Consider the following 26,182-nt stretch of genomic DNA (forward strand, 5'->3'; position numbering starts at 1 on the left):
TTATTTTTTAGGGCTTGTAGTCCACTGAGGGAGTCGGTAAGGATGAGGATGTTTTGGTGATTTTTAGATTGCTGATTGTGTAGTGCTGAGGCCAAGCCCATGAGTTCGGCCGTGAATATGGATTGGTTGTTTGGGAGTCGGTAAGATTGGGCGTTTTTGGTTGGTTGTGCGATGTGGACTCCGAAACCTGTGTGTTTTGAGATCGGATCTGAGGATCTGTTTGTGTATATGTGACACCAATTTGGCCAATTTTCGTGTATGTATGCCAGTGTGGTGGTTTTAGCGATGTTAGGATCAGTCTGTTTATTTAGTGTATCGGCTAGTGTTGTGTCTATTTTTGGTATTTTAAGTTTTGGAGTGAAGATATTGGATGATATATTGTTTAACCCGAGCGTGGATTTATATCTTACAAAAATGTCCTCTGTCAGGTTTACAGGAGAACCTTAATCCAACCTCACATTAATCCAATCACACAACAAATAGCCCCGCTTATTAGCGCTGAGTAGAGTACTTCCGCTAAAACAATACATGCGCGCTGGCTTGTGTCAAAGAACACAGACACTGTGTTATTGTTGATATACATGCAATGTTTAATAATGCAAGCACTTGCATTTTTCGCATTTAATTCACGCTCGGGTTAATTTCAAGATTTACAGTATTTGTTGAACCAAATTCACTGCTGTTTGATGCACTTAAGTTATGCATTGCTCTTTCGAAGTAAGGGAAACAAATCTGGTGTACATCAAGGCCTTACAGATAAAACATTAGTATACTTATCTGACACAATACATTGCAATTTCCTTCTTCAGCTAACTCTGATTGGTAATCAGATTGTTTTTAAACAGTATGTGGGTCAAAAGCATTGTATGCTTGTGTCGCAGGCCTGGAGCATGAAGGAGTGAGTGAGTGAGTATGGCTTTACACTGCTTTTAGGAATATTACAGCAATATCACGACAGGGGACACCAGAACTGGTCTACCCGACTGCCCCAAAAGCATGAAGGAAGATAGATACACAAGTTGCAGCTTTAAGGCATTCATATCACACACCCACATACACCCACACACTCTCCCACCCACCCACCCACCCACCCACCCACACCCACACCCACACCCACACACACACACCTCTCTCTCTCTCTCGCACGCATATGTATAGAAATAATGAACATTAGCATGATAAATATGTTTTTGTTATTCCTCTCTACCAAGCTTAGTATACATAGGGCATTTTGAAACAAAAGAAAGAAGAAAAAGTATCTAACAACAACCTATAAAAACAAATAGAAAATAGCACAATCTACACAACAAGCAACAGTAAAGAGACCCTGTATAACATAACGAGGCATGCAAACACCTTCACTCACTTTGCAGTGGTATCCTCTATCCAAAATGGTCGAGATCCTTGCTCGCTAGCTCTAAATCAAAGTTCAACAGATTCGCATGACTGATTTGCAATATATAATGATAAAACTAAAACTATCCTAAAAAGGTCAAATAAGAAAACATGCCACTCATAATCATCCAACAAAACAGCAACAAACTCTGGCCTGTGTTGTGCTCCTTACAAATACACCTATATTCACAGACGGAGTCGGTTCCACCAAGCACCATCACTGATGGCAGGCTTTTAACAGATCTCAGCTCAACATTCAAATAGATTTCAAGGAGAAAAACATGCTTCTAAGGACTTATTTTGTTCATCCCTAAAACTGAAACTTTCCCCCACGGTTTGGCTGTCAGTTTGTTAAATGGGTACCCGGTTTTAACGTTGCTCAATCTTGTAGGTGAGGGGAAATGGGGTTTAACGTCACGTCCAAGATTATTGCACTTATATAGCGACATGCATGTACGTGTGTGTGTTCGTGTGGCTGCTTGTACTAGTCCGGACTGATGCCGATTTATAGTGCTAGCTCACTGAGATACCATGCCGCAGTTTCACATGAATACCCCACTCAGACGGTACACTGACTCCGAGCCGACCAGTCCTTGTTTTAGCCCCTTAATGCTGAGCGCCAGACAGGGTAACAAGTACCATCTTTTAACATGTTTTGGTATGACGCGGTCAGGGATCGAACCCTGGACCTTCCGCTCTCCGGACATACGCTCTACCACTAGACCACGGAGGCGGTCTGCTCAATCTTGTAAGTGACAGGGAAGGAAACAAAGCTGTGAAATTATACTGATAATTATTTTTGTAAATTTTATTTAGGGAGCTTCATTCCCATGAAAACTCCAGCACTTCAACAAATTGTAAATCATGTACTTTCCACTGAACAGGCTTAAATTCAAGCACTTCTCAAGTTTGTATGAATCCTGTGATGGAACTGCTAGAGAGACCTGGGATATGTGCAGCACTATGTGGCGCCAAGCCTTCTGGTGGGATCAAGTTCGAAACAACAAACCAATGGCTGATGTGAGCATCGATCCACTCTCATCAGATAACAAGACAGCTATAGGTGAGATGTCTTCATCAGCGGTAACCAATGTAACTATTATCCAATTTCTGGAGCCATTCTGATCCCTGATGAAGAAACCTCCAACTATGATTCTTAGGATTAGCATGAGGTATGGGGTCGTTATAATACCACAAAATCCTAAAGAAAGATTTGGCAGAATGAAATAAATACTCAAGATTATCAACTAAGCAGTTTAACTGCAGAAAGGCACAACAGAACAAATCTTGCACCTTAGTTGCACAACTTCAAAAGCAAAAGGACTTCAAAAGCCCAGACAGAAACTGCAGACTACAAGGTTAAACAAATATTCCAAAAATAAACCTGCCAATGATATTTTGAATATCCAAATGCCACAAATATGAGTGAAATTGTTTCATTTTCAGTGTCAACTGAAAGCATGTAAGCTTTCACAATACACTTCCAGAAGGAAATAGTTTTGAACAAACCTGAGTATCGTCAGGCAAGTTAACCAAATGATACAGTTGTTGAGTTACAAAATTTGCTGCAATTGTACAATGGATTCCAAGTGTTGCATCAAGTTGTAGCAACATAAGCTGAATGTTGACAATAGCAAAGTGTACAATGTTCAGTGGTACTCACAAACTTCTCCGACCGAGGCTGGGGATGCTATTTCCCCCCTCCCTCTCGTAACTCCGCATCGTGCCGTAGCTCTCATACGGTGGGGGGCGTGGCAGGAAAGGATCAGTGTCATCCACAGGATAGTAGCCACGCCTACGCACAAAATAGCCTTGATCAAACACCTGCATATCATTTTATCACACTAAGAACAGGAAATTCAAAGTGTTATAATGTAACTACTTCACTTTAATTCAATATTCAAAATAAATTCATTTTTTAGAAATTGAAAACAGTTTAATCATGGAATTAAAGTTTACTCCACACAAAACAAAATTTGCACTTACATAAAAACAATTACTGAGTAAACAAAATAAAGGAACACATTGTAAAAAGACTAGTTTACTGTTAGATTCAACATAAATGCTTATTATTCATGACTTCAGACAATATAGGCACATCCTTCCATCTGATGTTCGTGATCCACTAGCATAAGTCAGTCAGTCTTAGTACTACCAGTATTGGAATGCCCACTCTTTGCGCTAGAGTAACACAAGTACTAGCAGCCTGTACAAAAACTTTTGAATCTACTAGTCCAAACTTGGCGACACGCAACTTTTTCTGTATTATTAGACTATAATCAGCTGAGCTTAGTTGAATGAACAGAAGTTTTCTAGACTCCGACATCAGACTTGATGTTTAAGTGGCAGACTGTAGAAGTGCATTGATGCAAGTGGGCCCAAATCATCTTGGGAGCAAACATGGCTTCTAATAACAGCTGTTCCATTACTTCTTTCCACCCGTATATTCCCTCACAATAATATGGAGGAACCCCTCCTCTACTAACCTTTTGCCAAAGTGTGGCCATGTGCGTGATGCAAATGCAATGGCAAAAGTGATGGTGAGGCCCACAATCAGAGACATCAAGCACATAAACGCCAGGCCAATCCTGATGACAAAACACACATTTCAACCTCAAATATTCCACTATAGCATATGACATATACTCTACAAAAACATAATGTAAATGCAATGCTGATTTCAAGATATTTTAGGGAAAATTATTTCATTTTCTTAAATTCTATGGCACATTTATATCATGATATCAGGCTAAAATACCCTAAGAACGTAGACACAATAACAAAATGACTCCAAAAAATGCATTAATACCACAAACACCTTATTACTGTGTTTAGAAACTGTAACATCATGTTATAAAATCTGACATCTCATAATTGTGAAGTTTACAGATATGATAGTCACTTTGTTGACTCCGCTACGTCACAGTCATCTGTCATCAATCAGCATGACTCCGCTACACCACAGTCATCTGTCATCAATCAGCATGACTCCGCTACACCACAGTCATCTATCATCAATCAGCATGACTCCGCTACATCACAGTCATCTGTCATCAATCAGCATGACTCCGCTACACCACAGTCATCTGTCATCAATCAGCATGACTCCGCCACACCACAGTCATCTGTCATCAATCAGCATGACTCCGCTACATCACAGTCATCTGTCATCAATCAGCATGACTCCCCTACATCACAGTCATCTGTCATCAATCAGCATGACTCCGCTACACCACAGTCATCTGTCATCAATCCGCATGACTCCGCTACGTCACAGTCATCTGTCATCAATCAGCATGACTCCGCTACACCACAGTCATCTGTCATCAATCAGCATGACTCCGCTACATCACAGTCATCTGTCATCAATCAGCATGACTCCCCTACATCACAGTCATCTGTCATCAATCAGCATGACTCCGCTACATCACAGTCATCTGTCATCAATCAGCATGACTCCCCTACATCACAGTCATCTGTCATCAATCAGCATGACTCCGCTACATCACAGTCATCTGTCATCAATCAGCATGACTCCCCTACATCACAGTCATCTGTCATCAATCAGCATGACTCCGCTACATCACAGTCATCTGTCATCAATCAGCATGACTCCGCTACACCACAGTCATCTGTCATCAATCAGCATGACTCCGCTACATCACAGTCATCTGTCATCAATCAGCATGACTCCCCTACATCACAGTCATCTGTCATCAATCAGCATGACTCCCCTACATCACAGTCATCTGTCATCAATCAGCATGACTCCGCTACACCACAGTCATCTGTCATCAATCCGCATGACTCCGCTACGTCACAGTCATCTGTCATCAATCAGCATGACTCCGCTACATCACAGTCATCTGTCATCAATCAGCATGACTCCGCTACACCACAGTCATCTGTCATCAATCCGCATGACTCCGCTACGTCACAGTCATCTGTCATCAATCAGCATGACTCCGCTACACCACAGTCATCTGTCATCAATCAGCATGACTCCGCTACATCACAGTCATCTGTCATCAATCAGCATGACTCCCCTACATCACAGTCATCTGTCATCAATCAGCATGACTCCGCTACATCACAGTCATCTGTCATCAATCAGCATGACTCCGCTACATCACAGTCATCTGTCATCAATCAGCATGACTCCCCTACATCACAGTCATCTGTCATCAATCAGCATGACTCCGCTACATCACAGTCATCTGTCATCAATCAGCATGACTCCGCTACGTCACAGTCGTCTGTCATCAATCAGCATGACTCCGCTACGTCACAGTCGTCTGTCATCAATCAGCATGACTCCGCTACACCACAGTCATCTGTCATCAATCAGCATGACTCCGCTACACCACAGTCATCTGTCATCAATCAGCATGACTCCCCTACATCACAGTCATCTATCATCAATCAGCATGACTCCCCTACATCACAGTCATCTGTCATCAATCAGCATGACTCCCCTACATCACAGTCATCTGTCATCAATCAGCATGACTCCCCTACATCACAGTCATCTATCATCAATCAGCATGACTCCCCTACATCACAGTCATCTGTCATCAATCAGCATGACTCCGCTACACCACAGTCATCTGTCATCAATCAGCATGACTCCGCTACACCAGTCATCTGTCATCAATCAGCATGACTCCGCTACATCACAGTCATCTGTCATCAATCAGCATGACTCCGCTACATCACAGTCATCTGTCATCAATCAGCATGACTCTGCTACACCACAGTCATCTGTCATCAATCAGCATGACTCCGCTACATCACAGTCATCTGTCATCAATCAGCATGACTCCGCTACACCACAGTCATCTGTCATCAATCAGCATGACTCCGCTACATCACAGTCATCTGTCATCAATCAGCATGACTCCGCTACACCACAGTCATCTGTCATCAATCAGCATGACTCCCCTACATCACAGTCATCTGTCATCAATCAGCATGACTCCGCTACATCACAGTCATCTGTCATCAATCAGCATGACTCCGCTACGTCACAGTCATCTGTCATCAATCAGCATGACTCCGCTACATCACAGTCATCTGTCATCAATCAGCATGACTCCGCTACACCACAGTCATCTGTCATCAATCAGCATGACTCCGCTACATCACAGTCATCTGTCATCAATCTGCATGACTCCCCTACATCACAGTCATCTGTCATCAATCAGCATGACTCCGCTACATCACAGTCATCTGTCATCAATCAGCATGACTCCGCTACACCACAGTCATCTGTCATCAATCAGCATGACTCCGCTACATCACAGTCATCTGTCATCAATCAGCATGACTCCGCTACATCACAGTCATCTGTCATCAATCAGCATGACTCCGCTACGTCACAGTCGTCTGTCATCAATCAGCATGACTCCGCTACATCACAGTCATCTGTCATCAATCAGCATGACTCCGCTACACCACAGTCATCTGTCATCAATCAGCATGACTCCGCTACACCACAGTCATCTGTCATCAATCAGCATGACTCCGCTACATCACAGTCATCTGTCATCAATCAGCATGACTCCGCTACATCACAGTCATCTGTCATCAATCAGCATGACTCTGCTACACCACAGTCATCTGTCATCAATCAGCATGACTCCGCTACATCACAGTCATCTGTCATCAATCAGCATGACTCCGCTACACCACAGTCATCTGTCATCAATCAGCATGACTCCGCTACATCACAGTCATCTGTCATCAATCAGCATGACTCCGCTACACCACAGTCATCTGTCATCAATCAGCATGACTCCCCTACATCACAGTCATCTGTCATCAATCAGCATGACTCCGCTACATCACAGTCATCTGTCATCAATCAGCATGACTCCGCTACGTCACAGTCATCTGTCATCAATCAGCATGACTCCGCTACATCACAGTCATCTGTCATCAATCAGCATGACTCCGCTACACCACAGTCATCTGTCATCAATCAGCATGACTCCGCTACATCACAGTCATCTGTCATCAATCTGCATGACTCCCCTACATCACAGTCATCTGTCATCAATCAGCATGACTCCGCTACATCACAGTCATCTGTCATCAATCAGCATGACTCCGCTACACCACAGTCATCTGTCATCAATCAGCATGACTCCGCTACATCACAGTCATCTGTCATCAATCAGCATGACTCCGCTACGTCACAGTCATCTGTCATCAATCAGCATGACTCCGCTACGTCACAGTCATCTGTCATCAATCAGCATGACTCCGCTACATCACAGTCATCTGTCATCAATCAGCATGACTCCGCTACATCACAGTCATCTGTCATCAATCAGCATGACTCCCCTACATCACAGTCATCTGTCATCAATCAGCATGACTCCGCTACACCACAGTCATCTGTCATCAATCAGCATGACTCCGCTACATCACAGTCATCTGTCATCAATCAGCATGACTCCGCTACGTCACAGTCATCTGTCATCAATCAGCATGACTCCGCTACGTCACAGTCATCTCTCATCAATCAGCATGACTCCGCTACATCACAGTCATCTGTCATCAATCAGCATGACTCCGCTACACCACAGTCATCTGTCATCAATCAGCATGACTCCGCTACGTCACAGTCATCTGTCATCAATCAGCATGACTCCGCTACATCACAGTCATCTGTCATCAATCAGCATGACTCCCCTACATCACAGTCATCTGTCATCAATCCGCATGACTCCCCTACATCACAGTCATCTGTCATCAATCAGCATGACTCCCCTACATCACAGTCATCTGTCATCAATCAGCATGACTCCGCTACACCACAGTCATCTGTCATCAATCAGCATGACTCCGCTACATCACAGTCATCTGTCATCAATCCGCATGACTCCCCTACATCACAGTCATCTGTCATCAATCCGCATGCCTCGTTACGTCACAGTCATCTATCATCAATCAGCATGACTCCGCTACATCACAGTCATCTGTCATCAATCAGCATGACTCCGCTACGTCACAGTCATCTGTCATCAATCAGCATGACTCCGCTACATCACAGTCATCTGTCATCAATCAGCATGACTCCGCTACGTCACAGTCATCTGTCATCAATCAGCATGACTCCGCTACATCACAGTCATCTGTCATCAATCAGCATGACTCCGCTACGTCACAGTCATCTGTCATCAATCAGCATGACTCCGCTACATCACAGTCATCTGTCATCAATCCGCATGACTCCCCTACATCACAGTCATCTGTCATCAATCCGCATGCCTCGTTACGTCATAGTCATCTATCATCAATCAGCATGACTCCGCTACATCACAGTCATCTGTCATCAATCAGCATGACTCCGCTACGTCACAGTCATCTGTCATCAATCAGCATGACTCCGCTACATCACAGTCATCTGTCATCAATCAGCATGACTCCGCTACATCACAGTCATCTGTCATCAATCAGCATGACTCCGCTACGTCACAGTCATCTGTCATCAATCAGCATGACTCCGCTACATCACAGTCATCTGTCATCAATCAGCATGACTCCGCTACACCACGGTCATCTGTCATCAATCCGCATGACTCCGCTACGTCACAGTCATCTGTCATCAATCAGCATGACTCCGCTACACCACAGTCATCTGTCATCAATCAGCATGACTCCCCTACATCACAGTCATCTGTCATCAATCAGCATGACTCCCCTACATCACAGTCATCTGTCATCAATCAGCATGACTCCGCTACACCACAGTCATCTGTCATCAATCAGCATGACTCCGCTACACCACAGTCATCTGTCATCAATCAGCATGACTCCGCTACATCACAGTCATCTGTCATCAATCTGCATGACTCCCCTACATCACAGTCATCTGTCATCAATCAGCATGACTCCGCTACATCACAGTCATCTGTCATCAATCAGCATGACTCCCCTACATCACAGTCATCTGTCATCAATCCGCATGACTCCGCTACATCACAGTCATCTGTCATCAATCAGCATGACTCCCCTACATCACAGTCATCTGTCATCAATCCGCATGACTCCGCTACACCACAGTCATCTGTCATCAATCAGCATGACTCCCCTACATCACAGTCATCTGTCATCAATCCGCATGACTCCCCTACATCACAGTCATCTGTCATCAATCAGCATGACTCTGCTACATCACAGTCATCTGTCATCAATCAGCATGACTCCCCTACATCACAGTCATCTGTCATCAATCAGCATGACTCCGCTACACCACAGTCATCTGTCATCAATCAGCATGACTCCCCTACATCACAGTCATCTGTCATCAATCCGCATGAATTCGCTACATCACAGTCATCTGTCATCAATCAGCATGACTCCGCTACGTCACAGTCATCTGTCATCAATCAGCATGACTCCGCTACATCACAGTCATCTGTCATCAATCAGCATGACTCCGCTACACCACAGTCATCTGTCATCAATCAGCATGACTCCGCTACATCACAGTCATCTGTCATCAATCAGCATGACTCCGCTACACCACAGTCATCTGTCATCAATCCGCATGACTCCCCTACATCACAGTCATCTGTCATCAATCAGCATGACTCCGCTACACCACAGTCATCTGTCATCAATCAGCATGACTCCGCTACATCACAGTCATCTGTCATCAATCTGCATGACTCCCCTACATCACAGTCATCTGTCATCAATCAGCATGACTCCGCTACATCACAGTCATCTGTCATCAATCAGCATGACTCCGCTACATCACAGTCATCTGTCATCAATCAGCATGACTCCCCTACATCACAGTCATCTGTCATCAATCCGCATGACTCCGCTACATCACAGTCATCTGTCATCAATCCGCATGACTCCCCTACATCACAGTCATCTGTCATCAATCAGCATGACTCCGCTACGTCACAGTCATCTGTCATCAATCAGCATGACTCCGCTACGTCACAGTCATCTGTCATCAATCAGCATGACTCTGCTACATCACAGTCATCTGTCATCAATCAGCATGACTCCGCTACATCACAGTCATCTGTCATCAATCAGCATGACTCCCCTACATCACAGTCATCTGTCATCAATCAGCATGACTCCGCTACACCACAGTCATCTGTCATCAATCAGCATGACTCCGCTACGTCACAGTCATCTATCATCAATCAGCATGACTCCGCTACGTCACAGTCATCTATCATCAATCAGCATGACTCCGCTACGTCACAGTCATCTATCATCAATCAGCATGACTCCGCTACGTCAGAGTCATCTGTCATCAATCAGCATGACTCCGCTACATCACAGTCATCTGTCATCAATCAGCATGACTCCGCTACGTCACAGTCATCTGTCATCAATCAGCATGACTCCGCTACATCACAGTCATCTGTCATCAATCAGCATGACTCCCCTACATCACAGTCATCTGTCATCAATCAGCATGACTCCGCTACATCACAGTCATCTGTCATCAATCAGCATGACTCCGCTACACCACAGTCATCTGTCATCAATCAGCATGACTCCGCTACATCACAGTCATCTGTCATCAATCAGCATGACTCCGCTACACCACAGTCATCTGTCATCAATCAGCATGACTCCCCTACATCACAGTCATCTGTCATCAATCAGCATGACTCCGCTACACCACAGTCATCTGTCATCAATCAGCATGACTCCGCTACATCACAGTCATCTGTCATCAATCAGCATGACTCCGCTACATCACAGTCATCTGTCATCAATCAGCATGACTCCGCTACATCACAGTCATCTGTCATCAATCAGCATGACTCCGCTACATCACAGTCATCTGTCATCAATCAGCATGACTCCGCTACGTCACAGTCATCTGTCATCAATCAGCATGACTCCCCTACATCACAGTCATCTGTCATCAATCAGCATGACTCCGCTACGTCACAGTCATCTGTCATCAATCAGCATGACTCCGCTACATCACAGTCATCTGTCATCAATCAGCATGACTCCGCTACGTCACAGTCATCTGTCATCAATCAGCATGACTCCGCTACATCACAGTCATCTGTCATCAATCAGCATGACTCCCCTACATCACAGTCATCTGTCATCAATCAGCATGACTCCGCTACATCACAGTCATCTGTCATCAATCAGCATGACTCCGCTACACCACAGTCATCTGTCATCAATCAGCATGACTCCGCTACATCACAGTCATCTGTCATCAATCAGCATGACTCCGCTACATCACAGTCATCTGTCATCAATCAGCATGACTCCGCTACGTCACAGTCATCTGTCATCAATCAGCATGACTCCCCTACATCACAGTCATCTGTCATCAATCAGCATGACTCCGCTACGTCACAGTCATCTGTCATCAATCAGCATGACTCCGCTACATCACAGTCATCTGTCATCAATCAGCATGACTCCGCTACACCACAGTCATCTGTCATCAATCAGCATGACTCCGCTACATCACAGTCATCTCTCATCAATCAGCATGACTCCGCTACACCACAGTCATCTGTCATCAATCAGCATGACTCCGCTACATCACAGTCATCTCTCATCAATCAGCATGACTCCGCTACGTCACAGTCATCTGTCATCAATCAGCATGACTCCCCTACATCACAGTCATCTGTCATCAATCAGCATGACTCCGCTACGTCACAGTCATCTGTCATCAATCAGCATGACTCCGCTACATCACAGTCATCTGTCATCAATCAGCATGACTCCGCTACATCACAGTCATCTGTCATCAATCAGCATGACTCCGCTACATCACAGTCATCTCTCATCAATCAGCATGACTCCGCTACACCACAGTCATCTGTCATCAATCAGCATGACTCCCCTACATCACAGTCATCTGTCATCAATCAGCATGACTCCGCTACACCACAGTCATCTGTCATCAATCAGCATGACTCCGCTACATCACAGTCATCTGTCATCAATCAGCATGACTCCCCTACATCACAGTCATCTGTCATCAATCCGCATGACTCCGCTACACCACAGTCATCTGTCATCAATCAGCATGACTCCGCTACATCACAGTCATCTGTCATCAATCAGCATGACTCCGCCAAGTCACAGTCATCTGTCATCAATCAGCATGACTCCGCTACATCACAGTCATCTGTCATCAATCAGCATGACTCCGCTACACCACAGTCATCTGTCATCAATCAGCATGACTCCGCTACACCACAGTCATCTGTCATCAATCAGCATGACTCCGCTACATCACAGTCATCTGTCATCAATCAGCATGACTCCCCTACATCACAGTCATCTGTCATCAATCAGCATGACTCCGCTACACCACAGTCATCTGTCATCAATCAGCATGACTCCGCTACGTCACAGTCATCTGTCATCAATCAGCATGACTCCGCTACATCACAGTCATCTGTCATCAATCAGCATGACTCCCCTACATCACAGTCATCTGTCATCAATCAGCATGACTCCGCTACATCACAGTCATCTGTCATCAATCAGCATGACTCCGCTACATCACAGTCATCTGTCATCAATCAGCATGACTCCGCTACATCACAGTCATCTATCATCAATCAGCATGACTCCGCTACATCACAGTCATCTGTCATCAATCAGCATGACTCCCCTACATCACAGTCATCTGTCATCAATCAGCATGACTCCGCTACGTCACAGTCATCTGTCATCAATCAGCATGACTCCGCTACATCACAGTCATCTGTCATCAATCAGCATGACTCCGCTACACCACAGTCATCTGTCATCAATCAGCATGACTCCCCTACATCACAGTCATCTGTCATCAATCAGCATGACTCCGCTACGTCACAGTCATCTGTCATCAATCAGCATGACTCCGCTACATCACAGTCATCTGTCATCAATCAGCATGACTCCGCTACATCACAGTCATCTGTCATCAATCAGCATGACTCCCCTACATCACAGTCATCTGTCATCAATCAGCATGACTCCGCTACATCACAGTCATCTGTCATCAATCAGCATGACTCCGCTACATCACAGTCATCTGTCATCAATCAGCATGACTCCGCTACACCACAGTCATCTGTCATCAATCAGCATGACTCCGCTACATCACAGTCATCTGTCATCAATCAGCATGACTCTGCTACACCACAGTCATCTGTCATCAATCAGCATGACTCCGCTACATCACAGTCATCTGTCATCAATCAGCATGACTCCGCTACACCACAGTCATCTGTCATCAATCAGCATGACTCCCCTACATCACAGTCATCTGTCATCAATCAGCATGACTCCGCTACACCACAGTCATCTGTCATCAATCAGCATGACTCCGCTACATCACAGTCATCTGTCATCAATCAGCATGACTCCCCTACATCACAGTCATCTGTCATCAATCAGCATGACTCCGCTACGTCACAGTCATCTGTCATCAATCAGCATGACTCCCCTACATCACAGTCATCTGTCATCAATCAGCATGACTCCGCTACGTCACAGTCATCTGTCATCAATCAGCATGACTCCGCTACATCACAGTCATCTGTCATCAATCAGCATGACTCCGCTACATCACAGTCATCTGTCATCAATCAGCATGACTCCGCTACATCACAGTCATCTGTCATCAATCAGCATGACTCCGCTACACCACAGTCATCTGTCATCAATCAGCATGACTCCGCTACATCACAGTCATCTGTCATCAATCAGCATGACTCCGCTACACCACAGTCATCTGTCATCAATCAGCATGACTCCCCTACATCACAGTCATCTGTCATCAATCAGCATGACTCCGCTACATCACAGTCATCTGTCATCAATCAGCATGACTCCGCTACATCACAGTCATCTGTCATCAATCAGCATGACTCCGCTACATCACAGTCATCTGTCATCAATCAGCATGACTCCGCTACATCACAGTCATCTGTCATCAATCAGCATGACTCCCCTACATCACAGTCATCTGTCATCAATCAGCATGACTCCGCTACATCACAGTCATCTGTCATCAATCAGCATGACTCCCCTACATCACAGTCATCTGTCATCAATCAGCATGACTCCCCTACATCACAGTCATCTGTCATCAATCAGCATGACTCCGCTACACCACAGTCATCTGTCATCAATCAGCATGACTCCGCTACACCACAGTCATCTGTCATCAATCAGCATGACTCCGCTACATCACAGTCATCTGTCATCAATCAGCATGACTCCGCTACGTCACAGTCATCTATCATCAGTCTGGACCTGGAAGTGTGTTGGTTGTGAGCGTGAGAGTGGGAGACATTGTGTCGGTACTTACATTGTTTTGTCACAGATGCCTTTGACAGATTTCACATAGTTGTTGTGGATGTGCTCACAGTTGACGACATCATTCAGTGCCGTCAGGTTACTCACAACATACTTCAGCTCCCGCCGCAGGAAGGCAACTGGTTGGCGAATCTAGCAAGGATATTTAGAATAGAAATTATCAACCAGTGGAACATTATTCACTTTCCAGGTTGTGACAGAGTGAGTGTGAGTGTATGTGTGCTCGTGCGAGTGAGCAAGGCTTAATACCACGTGTAACTTGTTGAACAGTATTTCATATCAGCTCGTCAGCATATCCAAGGGTCAAAGTGCTTAAGATCGTAGAAATTTACTACATTGGTGAAAACCAATGAGCACAACCTCATGCCACTAAACCAAGGATCATAATCAGCAGATCCTGGCACATCTAAGGGGCTCTACTCTGCATACCAAACTGGGAGCCTGAGACACAGGGAAATGGAAACTGACTCAATGTAAAAAAAATAAAGTGATATTACCTTATCTGAGATGTTGTATGGCTTGGCAAGAGCGACCGTCTTGTTGAGAGCTGATGTGGCCTGGGCCACCGCTTCATTGGCTTTAACTATGCTCTAGGGTACAAAAAAATAGATTTCTGAATCAATGTTTTACATATGGCATAAATACTGAATTATTAACATTATTAACCAAATACAGTTTCATTGAAAGATGCAGAATTAAACATTCCCTACCTCTGTGAATGGCTTGTTATTATCTGTACATGTCAAGTAAGCTTCAAGCACATCTAAAAAGGAAGATAGACACAATTATTAAATGAAATTATTATTATTTGATTATTAAATTATTATGAAAAGCTGATATGATCTGTATGTTTAATTCTTGATGTTATTTCCCAATATGTGGTTTCAACTTGAGAGTGTATGTATCAAGAATGAAGTATTAAGTTTGCTTGTCATAAGAATACATGTCTTATGTTATCCAGCTGAAGTTGAGTTATCTGCCCTTGCCATCTACTAAACCCTGGAGTGTGAGTGAGTGAGGTAGGTTTAACACCGCTTTTAACAGTATTCCAGTTATATCGCGGTGTGTCAGCTTAATGTGGGAGGAAAGCCCGAAGTGATGCAGGTCTCAGGTGTTTACCACTTCTGTGCAACCCACGAGCACAGGTATGGTGCTGACAAACCTAGAAATATAATTGGGGCGAACTAAGATTCGAACCCACAATCAAAGGTTTCTGGCGTGCCCAAGGGGTCCAACTCTCGAAAGCGAATTGCGGCGCCTTAGACGACTGGGCCACCCGTGGCCACCCGTGCCCCCCCTAAACCCTGGAACAAGTGTGAGCAGGAGTGTGGGGATGAACAGTATCTCAGTTATCATCAGGGTGGAAGACCAATCCAAGTCATGCAGGTGGTTACCACTTTGGTGAAACCCACAAGCACAGATATGGTGTGTCTAAGCCAGAAACATAACCAGGGTTTACCAGGGATCGATTCTCAGGCCCACTGCTCAGCAATTTGCAGGGCCATAGACTGGTGTTGTGCTGACAAACCATAGACCATAATCATGACAAATCTGGGGTTCGAAACCATTACATCAAACCCAGTACACCTAAGGGCAACAACTCTGCACAGCAACCTGCCATGCCAGACAACTTGGTTGCTCCAGACTCCTGCAGGGTTAAGAAACCCAACAGAAACAACATATAAAAAGATTTGAGGCCTAAACGTTTTTGTCCCTGTATTAAAAGAGATGCATTATGAAAAGACAAAATGACATGAGAAGGACCCTGTAATTGTGGCCATGAGCACAGAGATTTACAACTCCAGAATGATCTAATTAGGACCATTATGCAGAAACTGTTTGACTAATGATATCACTCATCAAGAATACATTTCCTTACACATTATCCTATTCATAGACAATGTGTACTTACCTTTCTTGACAGTGCCAGATACCGTCCTCCTGACAAATAAGTCAGGATCAGAACACAGATCTCCAGTGGCCTAAAACAGGTAAGAGCAGTTGATGAACAGCGTACCAGGGGTCTTCTGATTCACCAATATATTCAAGCATCACAAACTTATACGATACCTATTCAAGTTTTAATTCTGTATCGATTTTCAAATGTAATAGTTTTGCAATAACCCAGGACAACTTAGACTAGCATTTCCTTACCACCTATGACTAAGCTATATGTTAACTCTGATTGCACAACATTAGAACAAGCCTACATTAACCAGTGAAGGACGTTAAACAAAAAGTGGTTGATAACACAACCTTGTGTTAGTCGAGGAAATTTCACACAAAAACGGCACAAAATCAACATCCTAAAGCAGAACTAATCAAATAGTGTATTCGAGTTGAGTTCTGTTTTGGTAGAGAATAGTACTGTCAACATGGCTTGAAATTGTTTTTGCCACCAGTGACCACAAACAAGAGAAAAAGAAAATTAGCAAAATCTAAATGTATTTTACATTTGTATACTCATCCAGCATTGCTCCTTAATGCATCTACTGCATACCTTATGACAGAAATGAAGGTCTGGGCTTAAGCAAAACATTTTGTTCCAATCACGTCTGAAGCCAAAACCCTACATAGCCGCCATGTGACCAAAAGGAAGTGGTGACGTCACAGGATCTTCATATTACTGCTTGTCACACATAATTTCATCTGAAATTGTAGTGGGTAGGCAGGTCTGCCCTTAGATGTAGTAATGCAGGATAAATAATACAAAGGTAAAAAATATTAAGATTTTACATATTTTTTTTAACTTATCCTGCATTACTCCTTAATGCATCTGTATCAGATGGTACGATGTAGGGCATACCTTCAGATGTAGTCCTCAATATAGATAAACCCTCATAACACAAAGGTCGAGGAAACCATATAGCAGATCAGTACTACTCGCTCAATCCTGTCCATGGAAGGAAAACGAGTTGAGGGTGTCCAGGTAAAAAAAAGTAAAAGAAATTTTTACAAACCTGTAGAGGTTATGAATTCTCTGATGAAATCCTCCTTGGGGCACCTATTGCATTTTCCTTGCTCAAGAAAATCTACATGACATAGTTGTAACCATTTTCCTTAATAAAAAATGTTACTACCCAAAAATATTGTTTTTGTATGATATACGACCACCCTTACGGGGCCTCACCCTCCACGGCGCGTCAAGCCAGGGGGAGCAACTCTCACCCAAATCACTTTCCATATGTCAAATGCTGACGGAATGTGGGGAGGTGGGTGGCCGTGCCCAAAGGAGGATTTCATCAGAGAATTCATAACCTCTACAGGTTTGTCAAATTCTCTTGCAGATTAAATCCTCCTTGGGGCACCTATTGCATCAAGATAGACTCCTAAAGATAATATAGGAAGTGGCATCCGTCAGCAACAGGCGTAAATAAATACATCGTATTTGATTATTCATACAGAATAAAATATAGAGTTCAATAAATGGAACCAACCTTATCGTGAGGCACCACCATCGAAAGGCGGGGGCTAGAGACAGGGAGTGGTCGACCATATATTATGATAAAGCCTGTTTTTGCGGCTTGTCATAAGTTGAGAACTCAAAACACCCGCCCCCCCACACTTTTTTTAACAAGTGATGTAGGGGCGTAGATAACGAGAGACTATAACCTGCGCTGAGCTAGGCCAGAGGGTCCCCGAGGATCGAAGGAGTGCGTGTGCAAATACAATAATTATTATGGAAGACAGTTAGTTCGGGATCAGCTGACATTGCATGAATGTCGCCTACCCATCTGCCGGACGTTACCGCCACAAGGAACGCCGTCCTCCAGCTCAACAGCTGAAGAGAGAGAGACGACAGATCCCGAAAGTACCGTCGATGCGGCCAGGCCGTCATCTAGTCGCGACTGGAGGAACTCAAGCACGGCTTCGAGATCTGCAGAAAAGGGATCTGCAATCCCTCCATCGACACACCAGCGCACATAGCAGGCCCATCTATCCTCGTACTGAACGTTTGTCGAATCCCTCCGCGAAGCCAGTATTGTGTCTGCAACTCGTGCAGGAATACCGCTCTCTGGAGGCGATTCCAGACAGTGGCCAAGCCACCCACTGAATCCTGGGATTCAGGTGGAGTGCCCCGTTCTGGGATAGGAGGTCCGGTCGTAAAGGTAATAGAACAGGAGGCTGAGCCAGAAACCTGAGTATTACTGGAAACCAACTCTGCGCCGACCAAAGAGGTGCCAGGAGCACAAGTAGTCGCTCAGGCTGAGTGGCTAGCTGCGACAGGACCTTGGAAATCAGAGGAACTGGGGGGAATGCCCACAGAACTCTGTCCGTCCAATCTAGCTGGAAGGCGTCCGGTGCCACCAACCTCAGGAGCAGAACGTTGGTGTCTGGTGATTCACCCCAGACGCAAACAGATCCACCTGGAACGACTCGTATAACAGGGAGATAATCCCAAATATCCCCGGGTTGAGCCTCCACTCGTCCGCACGGACGTTGTCCACCCCCGGGAGATAAACAGGTAGCACCCTGATATCGTGAGAGTCGCACCATAGTAGGAACTGCCCCGTCTCTTGGAGAAGCGACGGTGATACTGTTCCCCCCTGCTTCCGGATGTAAGTCATCGCCGTTTGGTTGTCCATCTCTAGACGAACCACTTGGCCACGAAGCAGATCCAGGAAGCGTTGGAACACCAACCTGACCGCTCTCAGTTCTAGCACATTGATATGCAGTTTGATCTCCTGCTGGGACCATAGTCCCGAGGAAGTGTAATCGTTCAGAACGCCTCCCCAGCCGGAGAGTGACATGTCTGTTTGAACTGTGAGAGACGGAACGGGAGTGTCGAGCGGGAGCCCCCAGGACAGATTCCCGACCTCAGTCCACCACTGAAGGTGTGTAATGAGCCACTGCCGAGTCTCGAGCACAGTCTCGAGATCTTCCGAGTTCGCCCAAAGTCGACGGAGTGCTTGTTGAATGGGTCTCATTCTCTAGCGCGCCCCCCAGTAACTGGAGCCATGTACGAGCAGTGTGACTTGCGGACAGAAGGAACTGGGAAGTAACACTTCTGACCTTGGCAATGCGATCTTGTGACTGAGATACAAGTCCGCTCACCGTGTTAAAATTCGCCCCAAGGAAGACTAGATTCTGAAAAAGGCCCAGATCTGACTTCTTGAGATTGACTATCCACCCTAGAGTGATCAGAATGTCTATCACATCTTGTGTAGCTATCTGACTCAGGGATTGTGATAGAGCTCTTAGTAACCAGTCGTCGTGGTACGGATGGCAGAACCGACCTTTCGACCTGGCCACTTTGGCAGGAATCAACATCAGCTTGGTGAACACCCTCGGGGCCGTGGAGATCCCGAATGGTAGAACCCTGAACTGATAACACCTCCCGTCGAAAGAAAGCCTCAGGTATTTCTTGAACTCGGGGTGTATGGGTACGTGGAGATAGGTGTCTTTTAGGTCTATTGACGTTAGCCATTCTCCTGTCTTGACACCTGAGACCACTGAGCGCAGTGTCTCCATCCTGAAGGACGGTACCTCTATAAGTTTGTTCAGCCTTCTCAGATTGAGAATAGGCCTGAACCCTCCGTCCTGTCCCACGGGAACCGGTTCGATCGCAGCTTTCATAAGAAGTGCGTCGACCTCGGCACGGAGGAATTCCGCCTTCTCTCGGGTAGCAGGCACCGGAGTGTGCTTTATCCCGGAGAAGGGGGGCAGATGATGTTTCCACCGAGGCAAATGGCCATTCCTTAGAGTGGACAGGGTCCAGGAATTGGACGTAACTGTCTCCCATTCCTTCGGCCGCCTACGGGGACATCCGGCTTGAGGCAGTGGACCCTGGCTGTCGGCAGTTCGAGAACTGGCGACTGTGGGTCCACCGGGGGGCTCTTCGGGCGCTAATGGGCGCCTCGACCAGGTGCCTTGCCCCGGCCCCTGCCTCTCTTGCTCCTCCCGGCGCCCTTACCTGAAGGAAGCGGCTGCTTCCAAGCAGGTGTGGACTTCTGACCCGGCACGTCAGTGTAGGAGGAGTCAAGTGGAGAGGTCCGCTTATGCGGTTTAACGCTTAGTACCTCCAACAAGGCCTAAGATGGAAGCATACAATTGAGCGGCCTCTTGGACAACCTGCTGAGCCCCAGGGAAGAGGGTGGCACCCATCTTATACGGCAAAGCAAGGAGGTCTTTGCGTGTGGAAGTCGAGTATTTAGATACCGACATCCACAGCCTGCACATGCCCATAACAGCGCACATCATCTGCGAGGCACAGCTACGAATAGCGTCCCGCGCAAGATGACTGTGAACTTACGTAAGTTTCGCGGCCAACTCCGAAGAGTCGGCCGGCCCCTCTCCCGCTAACTCCCTCTGTACAGCAGACAGATACGCGGAGTGTACGGACACACGGAGCTGTTGGCATGCATTACGATATTGCTCCTCGAAGCATATGTAAGCAGCCTTCAACTCTGCACTGCACGCGGGAAAGGGGGGCAACCGCCGGCCCTGCTTGACCTTAGTCAAGTTGGGGGTCGAAGACCCCCCCAGGGTAACGGAAGTCCAAATGCATTCATCCACCACAGGTACCTCAAAGTCACCAGCGGGTACGGCTTAATAAGTTCGGGCAGGTCGAACTTCCTGCGGGCACCCGACAACAGAGGGTTAATGACTTCATGCACCAGGGAGGATAGAACACGGAGTCGCACCTGGGGCGCCTTGCTAGGAGCAAAAGCGTCCCCCAGAAGGCGGAACCCAGTCAGATCCGACTCTGGCATGGGCGCAGCCACCTGAGGCACTACCTGGACAATCCTGTCCCGCACGTGCCTCAACAAGGAAGCGAAGGAAAACGTCCCCAAGGTCTGAGTCCTCCCCCCCCTCCTCCATCCACTCCTCCTCTCTCGATTCCCAGCCGGGGTGTGTTGGGTGGTGGTGGGTGTTGGGGGGGGGGGGTGGTGGTGGTGGTGGTGGTGGTCTTAGCAGATCTGATATCTACCCCCGCCTTTAAGAGACCTTTAAAGTGAAGCAAGTCAACTTGTCTCTTCTTTTGGGCCCGGGGGGTAAAGGTAATGCATATCGGGCATGACCCATCGTTATGCCCGTCCTCCGCCAGACATTTCAGGCAGCTTTCGTGCCGGTCTTGGGGGGGAATGGTACCTGAACAACCCGTACACAGTTTGAAGGTCTTTAAAGAAGACCGTAATTTCTGAGGTGGGTGGGAAGGGAATTAAAGTGTATCAGTGTGATATAAAGATCGGAAAGATACATGCATAATTTGTGAAACTAGAAGCAAAGGCGTAATGTAGAATGCGATTTGTAACGCGATACTAATAGCCAATGTCGTAGTATAATTATAACACCAAAGGTGCCTCTTACGTGCTAAGTTGTAAAACCCGTAAAAAAGGTAAGTGTAGCTATAAATTAACGTACCACCTTGGGTTTATGTAAAGGAAAAAACTGTAGTCCAATGCTGTATGATATAACTAAACCCCAAGCCGTTTTTAATGGCCTTGGTGTTACATGTATCAGTCCGTGGAACTACAATATGGACGCCATTACGGCCATTTGAATTCAAATGTACCGTACACGTGGCGTATAATTACAACTCTATAACTTTACAATGCGAGGTATCTCATCCAAAGTCCTGACTATATTCCTGAGCAAGGGATCAGGCGGTCTAGACGTAGGGTGGGACCAAATGGTGTCCTTTCTGTCGACTATGGGGCTGGTGCTACCGCTCTCAACTGGCCCAAGGGATGCGACTCTGCACAGCTAATCGCGGCGCCTTAGGCGACTGGGCCACCCGTGCCCCCCCTCGGCTATGGAACATTCTGATGATCAGGTGAGCTATTTCCGGAGCTCTGCTTAGATCGAAAAGATCTAGATGAGCACTTGGAAGAGATGCCCCAAAAGTGGAGGACCAGTAGTAGTAGACACAACATGCAGAATATGAAGATCCTGTGACCTCATCACTTCCGTTTGGTCATGTGTCAAGCTGTGTTAGGGTTGGGCTTCAAACTTGATTGGAACAACTTTTTTCTTCAGCCCAGACCTTGCACAGCTTCATTCTTTCATAAAGTAAGCAATAGATGCATTAAGGAGTAATGCAGGACAAGTTTAAAAAAATCAATATTTTAACACAGGCCTTATCTTACTTCAAACTCCTTAAAATGCTCCTTACCATTGAGACTCCTATGTAGAATCCAGAAGCTCCCCACATGAGAATAAGGCAGCAAAGACTGCCCACAGCAGCTCTATAACAGAATCACCAGTAATGTGAGATCCTAAAAGTGACAACGTAGTATCAGTATCACCATCATGATCATCAGACCAGTACTGGTACCAATGCAGCTGTTGCTTCATCAGCATTCTCATTATTTCTGTTATTAACATCTACAACTAAACAGGTGTCCTGAGATGGCTTACTGCTAATAATATTAACTGTGTCCTCACGTGGCTTACTGCTAATAATATTAACTGTGTCCTCACACGGCTTACTGCTAATAATATTAACTGTTTCCTGACATGGCTTACTGCTAATAATATTAACTGTGTCATCACGTGGCTTACTGCTAATAATATTAACTGTGTCCTGACATGGCTTACTGCTAATAATATTAACTGTGTCCTGACATGGCTTACTGCTAATAATATTAACTGTGTCCACGTGGCTTACTGCTAATAATATTAACTGTGTCCTCACGTGGCTTACTGCTAATAATATTAACTGTGTCCTCACGTGGCTTACTGCTAATAATATTAACTGTGTCCACGTGGCTTACTGCTAATAATATTAACTGTGTCCTCACGTGGCTTACTGCTAATAATATTAACTGTGTCCTCACGTGGCTTACTGCTAATAACATTAACTGTGTCCTGACATGGCTTACTGCTAATAATATTAACTGTGTCCACGTGGCTTACTGCTAATAATATTAACTGTGTCCTGACATGGCTTACTGCTAATAATATTAACTGTGTCCTCACGTGGCTTACTGCTAATAATATTAACTGTTTCCTGACATGGCTTACTGCTAATAATATTAACTGTGTCCACGTGGCTTTCTGCTAATAATATTAACTGTGTCCTCACACGGCTTACTGCTAATAATATTAACTGTTTCCTGACATGGCTTACTGCTAATAATATTAACTGTGTCCTCACGTGGCTTACTGCTAATAATATTAACTGTGTCCTCACACGGCTTACTGCTAATAATATTAACTATGTCCTCACGTGGCTTACTGCTAATAATATTAACTGTGTCATCACGTGGCTTACTGCTAATAATATTCACTGTGTCCTCACACGGCTAACCGCTAATAATATTAACTGTGTCCTCACATGGCTTACTGCTAATAATATTAACTGTGTCCTCACACGGCTTACTGCTAATAATATTAACTGTGTCCTCACACGGCTTACTGCTAATAATATTAACTGTGTCCTCACACGGCTTACTGCTAATAATATTAACTGTGTCATCACGTGGCTTACTGCTAATAATATTAACTGTGTCCTCACACGGCTTACTGCTAATAATATTAACTGTGTCATCACGTGGCTAACTGCTAATAATATTAACTGTGTCCTCACACGGCTTACTGCTAATAATATTAACTGTGTCCACGTGGCTTTCTGCTAATTAGGCTAAATGTGAGGCTAAACTGATTTAAGTTTTTGTTTGACAGGATTTTCATGGTCATAATGCTAAAAGTCAGAAGGCAAAATAGATTGAGGTTAATTTCCGAAAGTCACATCTCAATATTACTATTCAATCAAACAGCATTATCATAATATTTTGTCCTCCAAAACCACAACGGACATAATGCAGACAGATAAAATTCACAAATATTCATTTTTTTCACTTTTCCAAATTTTTGGCAGGCCAGTTTGTGACATAAGAACATAAATTGGCACTGACCCTACCAGGAAAAGATTCCTCCTGATAACATGAAACAACATACCCAAACAAACAACAACCTAACACTTGCATATTTCAACCTCATATCTTAATGAAAACAAAATTTAGTATTACCTAAATAAGATTATCCGTAAACATATGTATTAACATTAAGAAGAAAGTAACTATAATACATACGTCACAAGAACACACTTGGATGACTTCACAATGCCAATAAGGAACAACAGATTCAGGAACACAAATACTGTATTCAGAATCAAAGTCGCAAGCCATCTGAAATTGAAAGACAGATTTTATGTAGTTCAAAAACATTTTCTCAATATTCTGGTCACAATGAAATAGTGAAAACAATAAAATAAAAACCTGAACAAACGGATCATTCGCAAGGTTATTTGTTCTACAGAATTGCGGGCACCATTTTCATACATTTCATCTTATGTTGGTTGTGATTTAAAGTGAGGCTCAGTAAATCATATTCAGCTTCAAAATAACTTTCCTAGAGGTTTAAAGCCTCCCTTCCAAGGTCCTCCACGTAGGAGCCTCAGAGCCACTGAACCCTCAATACGTATCATGGGTAAATAAGAGACAAACAGTATAACATGAATACATATGCCAGAGTCTTACACCAACTTCAGTTTCAGCAAATATCATAGCTGGGGACTGCACACAGTACCCATGATGGGAATCAAACCACAGTCTTTCATGTGCCGACCAAATGCTCTAACAACAACAATATCCAGCTGTCCCTTACCTCATTCATGTCCATGTTCATTTGGTTTGTTTCTCATAAATAAAAAATTACCATCCGATTAATATGTAAACAAAACATTTATATCCACCCAATCGCCAATTTAAATATAGATCATCCTGCCCTGGAAGAAAATATCATATTTTCTGTTCCATAAAGAAATCTACGCAGTATTTCATAGTAAGGATATTCAGCGGACAGTAACTCTGCCGAATGCGCTGCTTCTTCCCCGAGTAAAAGCTCACTAGTTAGCTAATTTGATCCACCAACCTGTAAAATTCTATGATGTCAATTTCTTCTTTGATGCTCTGCAGATTAAAGCCACCTGTGTCGTTTTGTAAAACCTTTATGTCCGTGCGGAATTCGGCAGATTTGTCAATAATGGTCTTAATCAAGAGGTGAATGGAAACCCTGACTGTTCCGTTCCCTATAGAGTCAGTGACATTCTGTAGCGCCTGCACACCACGCCTAGAGATCTGGCCCGCCAGGTCGTCCAGCACCGTCAACTGAAACACCAGCCAAGGACTGAGAACAGTACGAGAGATCCAGAGATCACAGGCACTCACATATCTTTGAATATTAGTTACAAAAACATTTCATATTGTTTCTTGGTTTATGGTAATGTAAGATTGTTGGCAGTGGCGGGAGAAATATATTTGAATGTGAAAGATGTGTTCTTCAAAAGATTATTTGCATATGCTGCCATGTGTGTAGTCCTAGTGAAGCTTGTCATACAGTTTAACCTATTGATGCAGTTTTTATGTGGTGAACATGTAAGTTTGCATTTGGTGGAACAATATGCAAATAATTACTCTTGACGAGGTTAATATGCCAAACA

General features: G+C 44.8%; 1 protein-coding gene across 2 annotated transcripts in view; it reads right to left on the reverse strand.

Annotated features, from left to right (window-relative positions):
- Nucleotides 1–26,182, reverse strand: part of LOC124144570 (protein tweety homolog 1-B-like) — a 36,042-nt gene that overhangs the window by 5,466 nt on the left and 4,394 nt on the right. Inside the window, exons 4-13 of one of the 2 annotated variants that reach the window (XM_046514046.2) lie at nucleotides 25,615–25,850; nucleotides 24,774–24,869; nucleotides 22,853–22,925; nucleotides 16,649–16,718; nucleotides 15,447–15,499; nucleotides 15,234–15,326; nucleotides 14,729–14,868; nucleotides 3,882–3,983; nucleotides 3,059–3,190; nucleotides 1,367–1,417 (exon numbers count right to left, since the gene is read on the reverse strand). In XM_046514046.2, the coding sequence (XP_046370002.1) occupies nucleotides 1,367–1,417; nucleotides 3,059–3,190; nucleotides 3,882–3,983; nucleotides 14,729–14,868; nucleotides 15,234–15,326; nucleotides 15,447–15,499; nucleotides 16,649–16,718; nucleotides 22,853–22,925; nucleotides 24,774–24,869; nucleotides 25,615–25,850 (1,046 nt within the window). The remainder of the gene's footprint in view (nucleotides 1–1,366; nucleotides 1,418–3,058; nucleotides 3,191–3,881; nucleotides 3,984–14,728; nucleotides 14,869–15,233; nucleotides 15,327–15,446; nucleotides 15,500–16,648; nucleotides 16,719–22,852; nucleotides 22,926–24,773; nucleotides 24,870–25,614; nucleotides 25,851–26,182) is intronic. The other variant, XM_046514048.2, reaches the window with a different exon arrangement.

This window comes from Haliotis rufescens, unplaced genomic scaffold (assembly GCF_023055435.1).
Source record: "Haliotis rufescens isolate VD_foot unplaced genomic scaffold, xgHalRufe1.0.p SCAF_11, whole genome shotgun sequence".
In the NCBI taxonomy this organism is placed as follows: domain Eukaryota; kingdom Metazoa; phylum Mollusca; class Gastropoda; order Lepetellida; family Haliotidae; genus Haliotis; species Haliotis rufescens.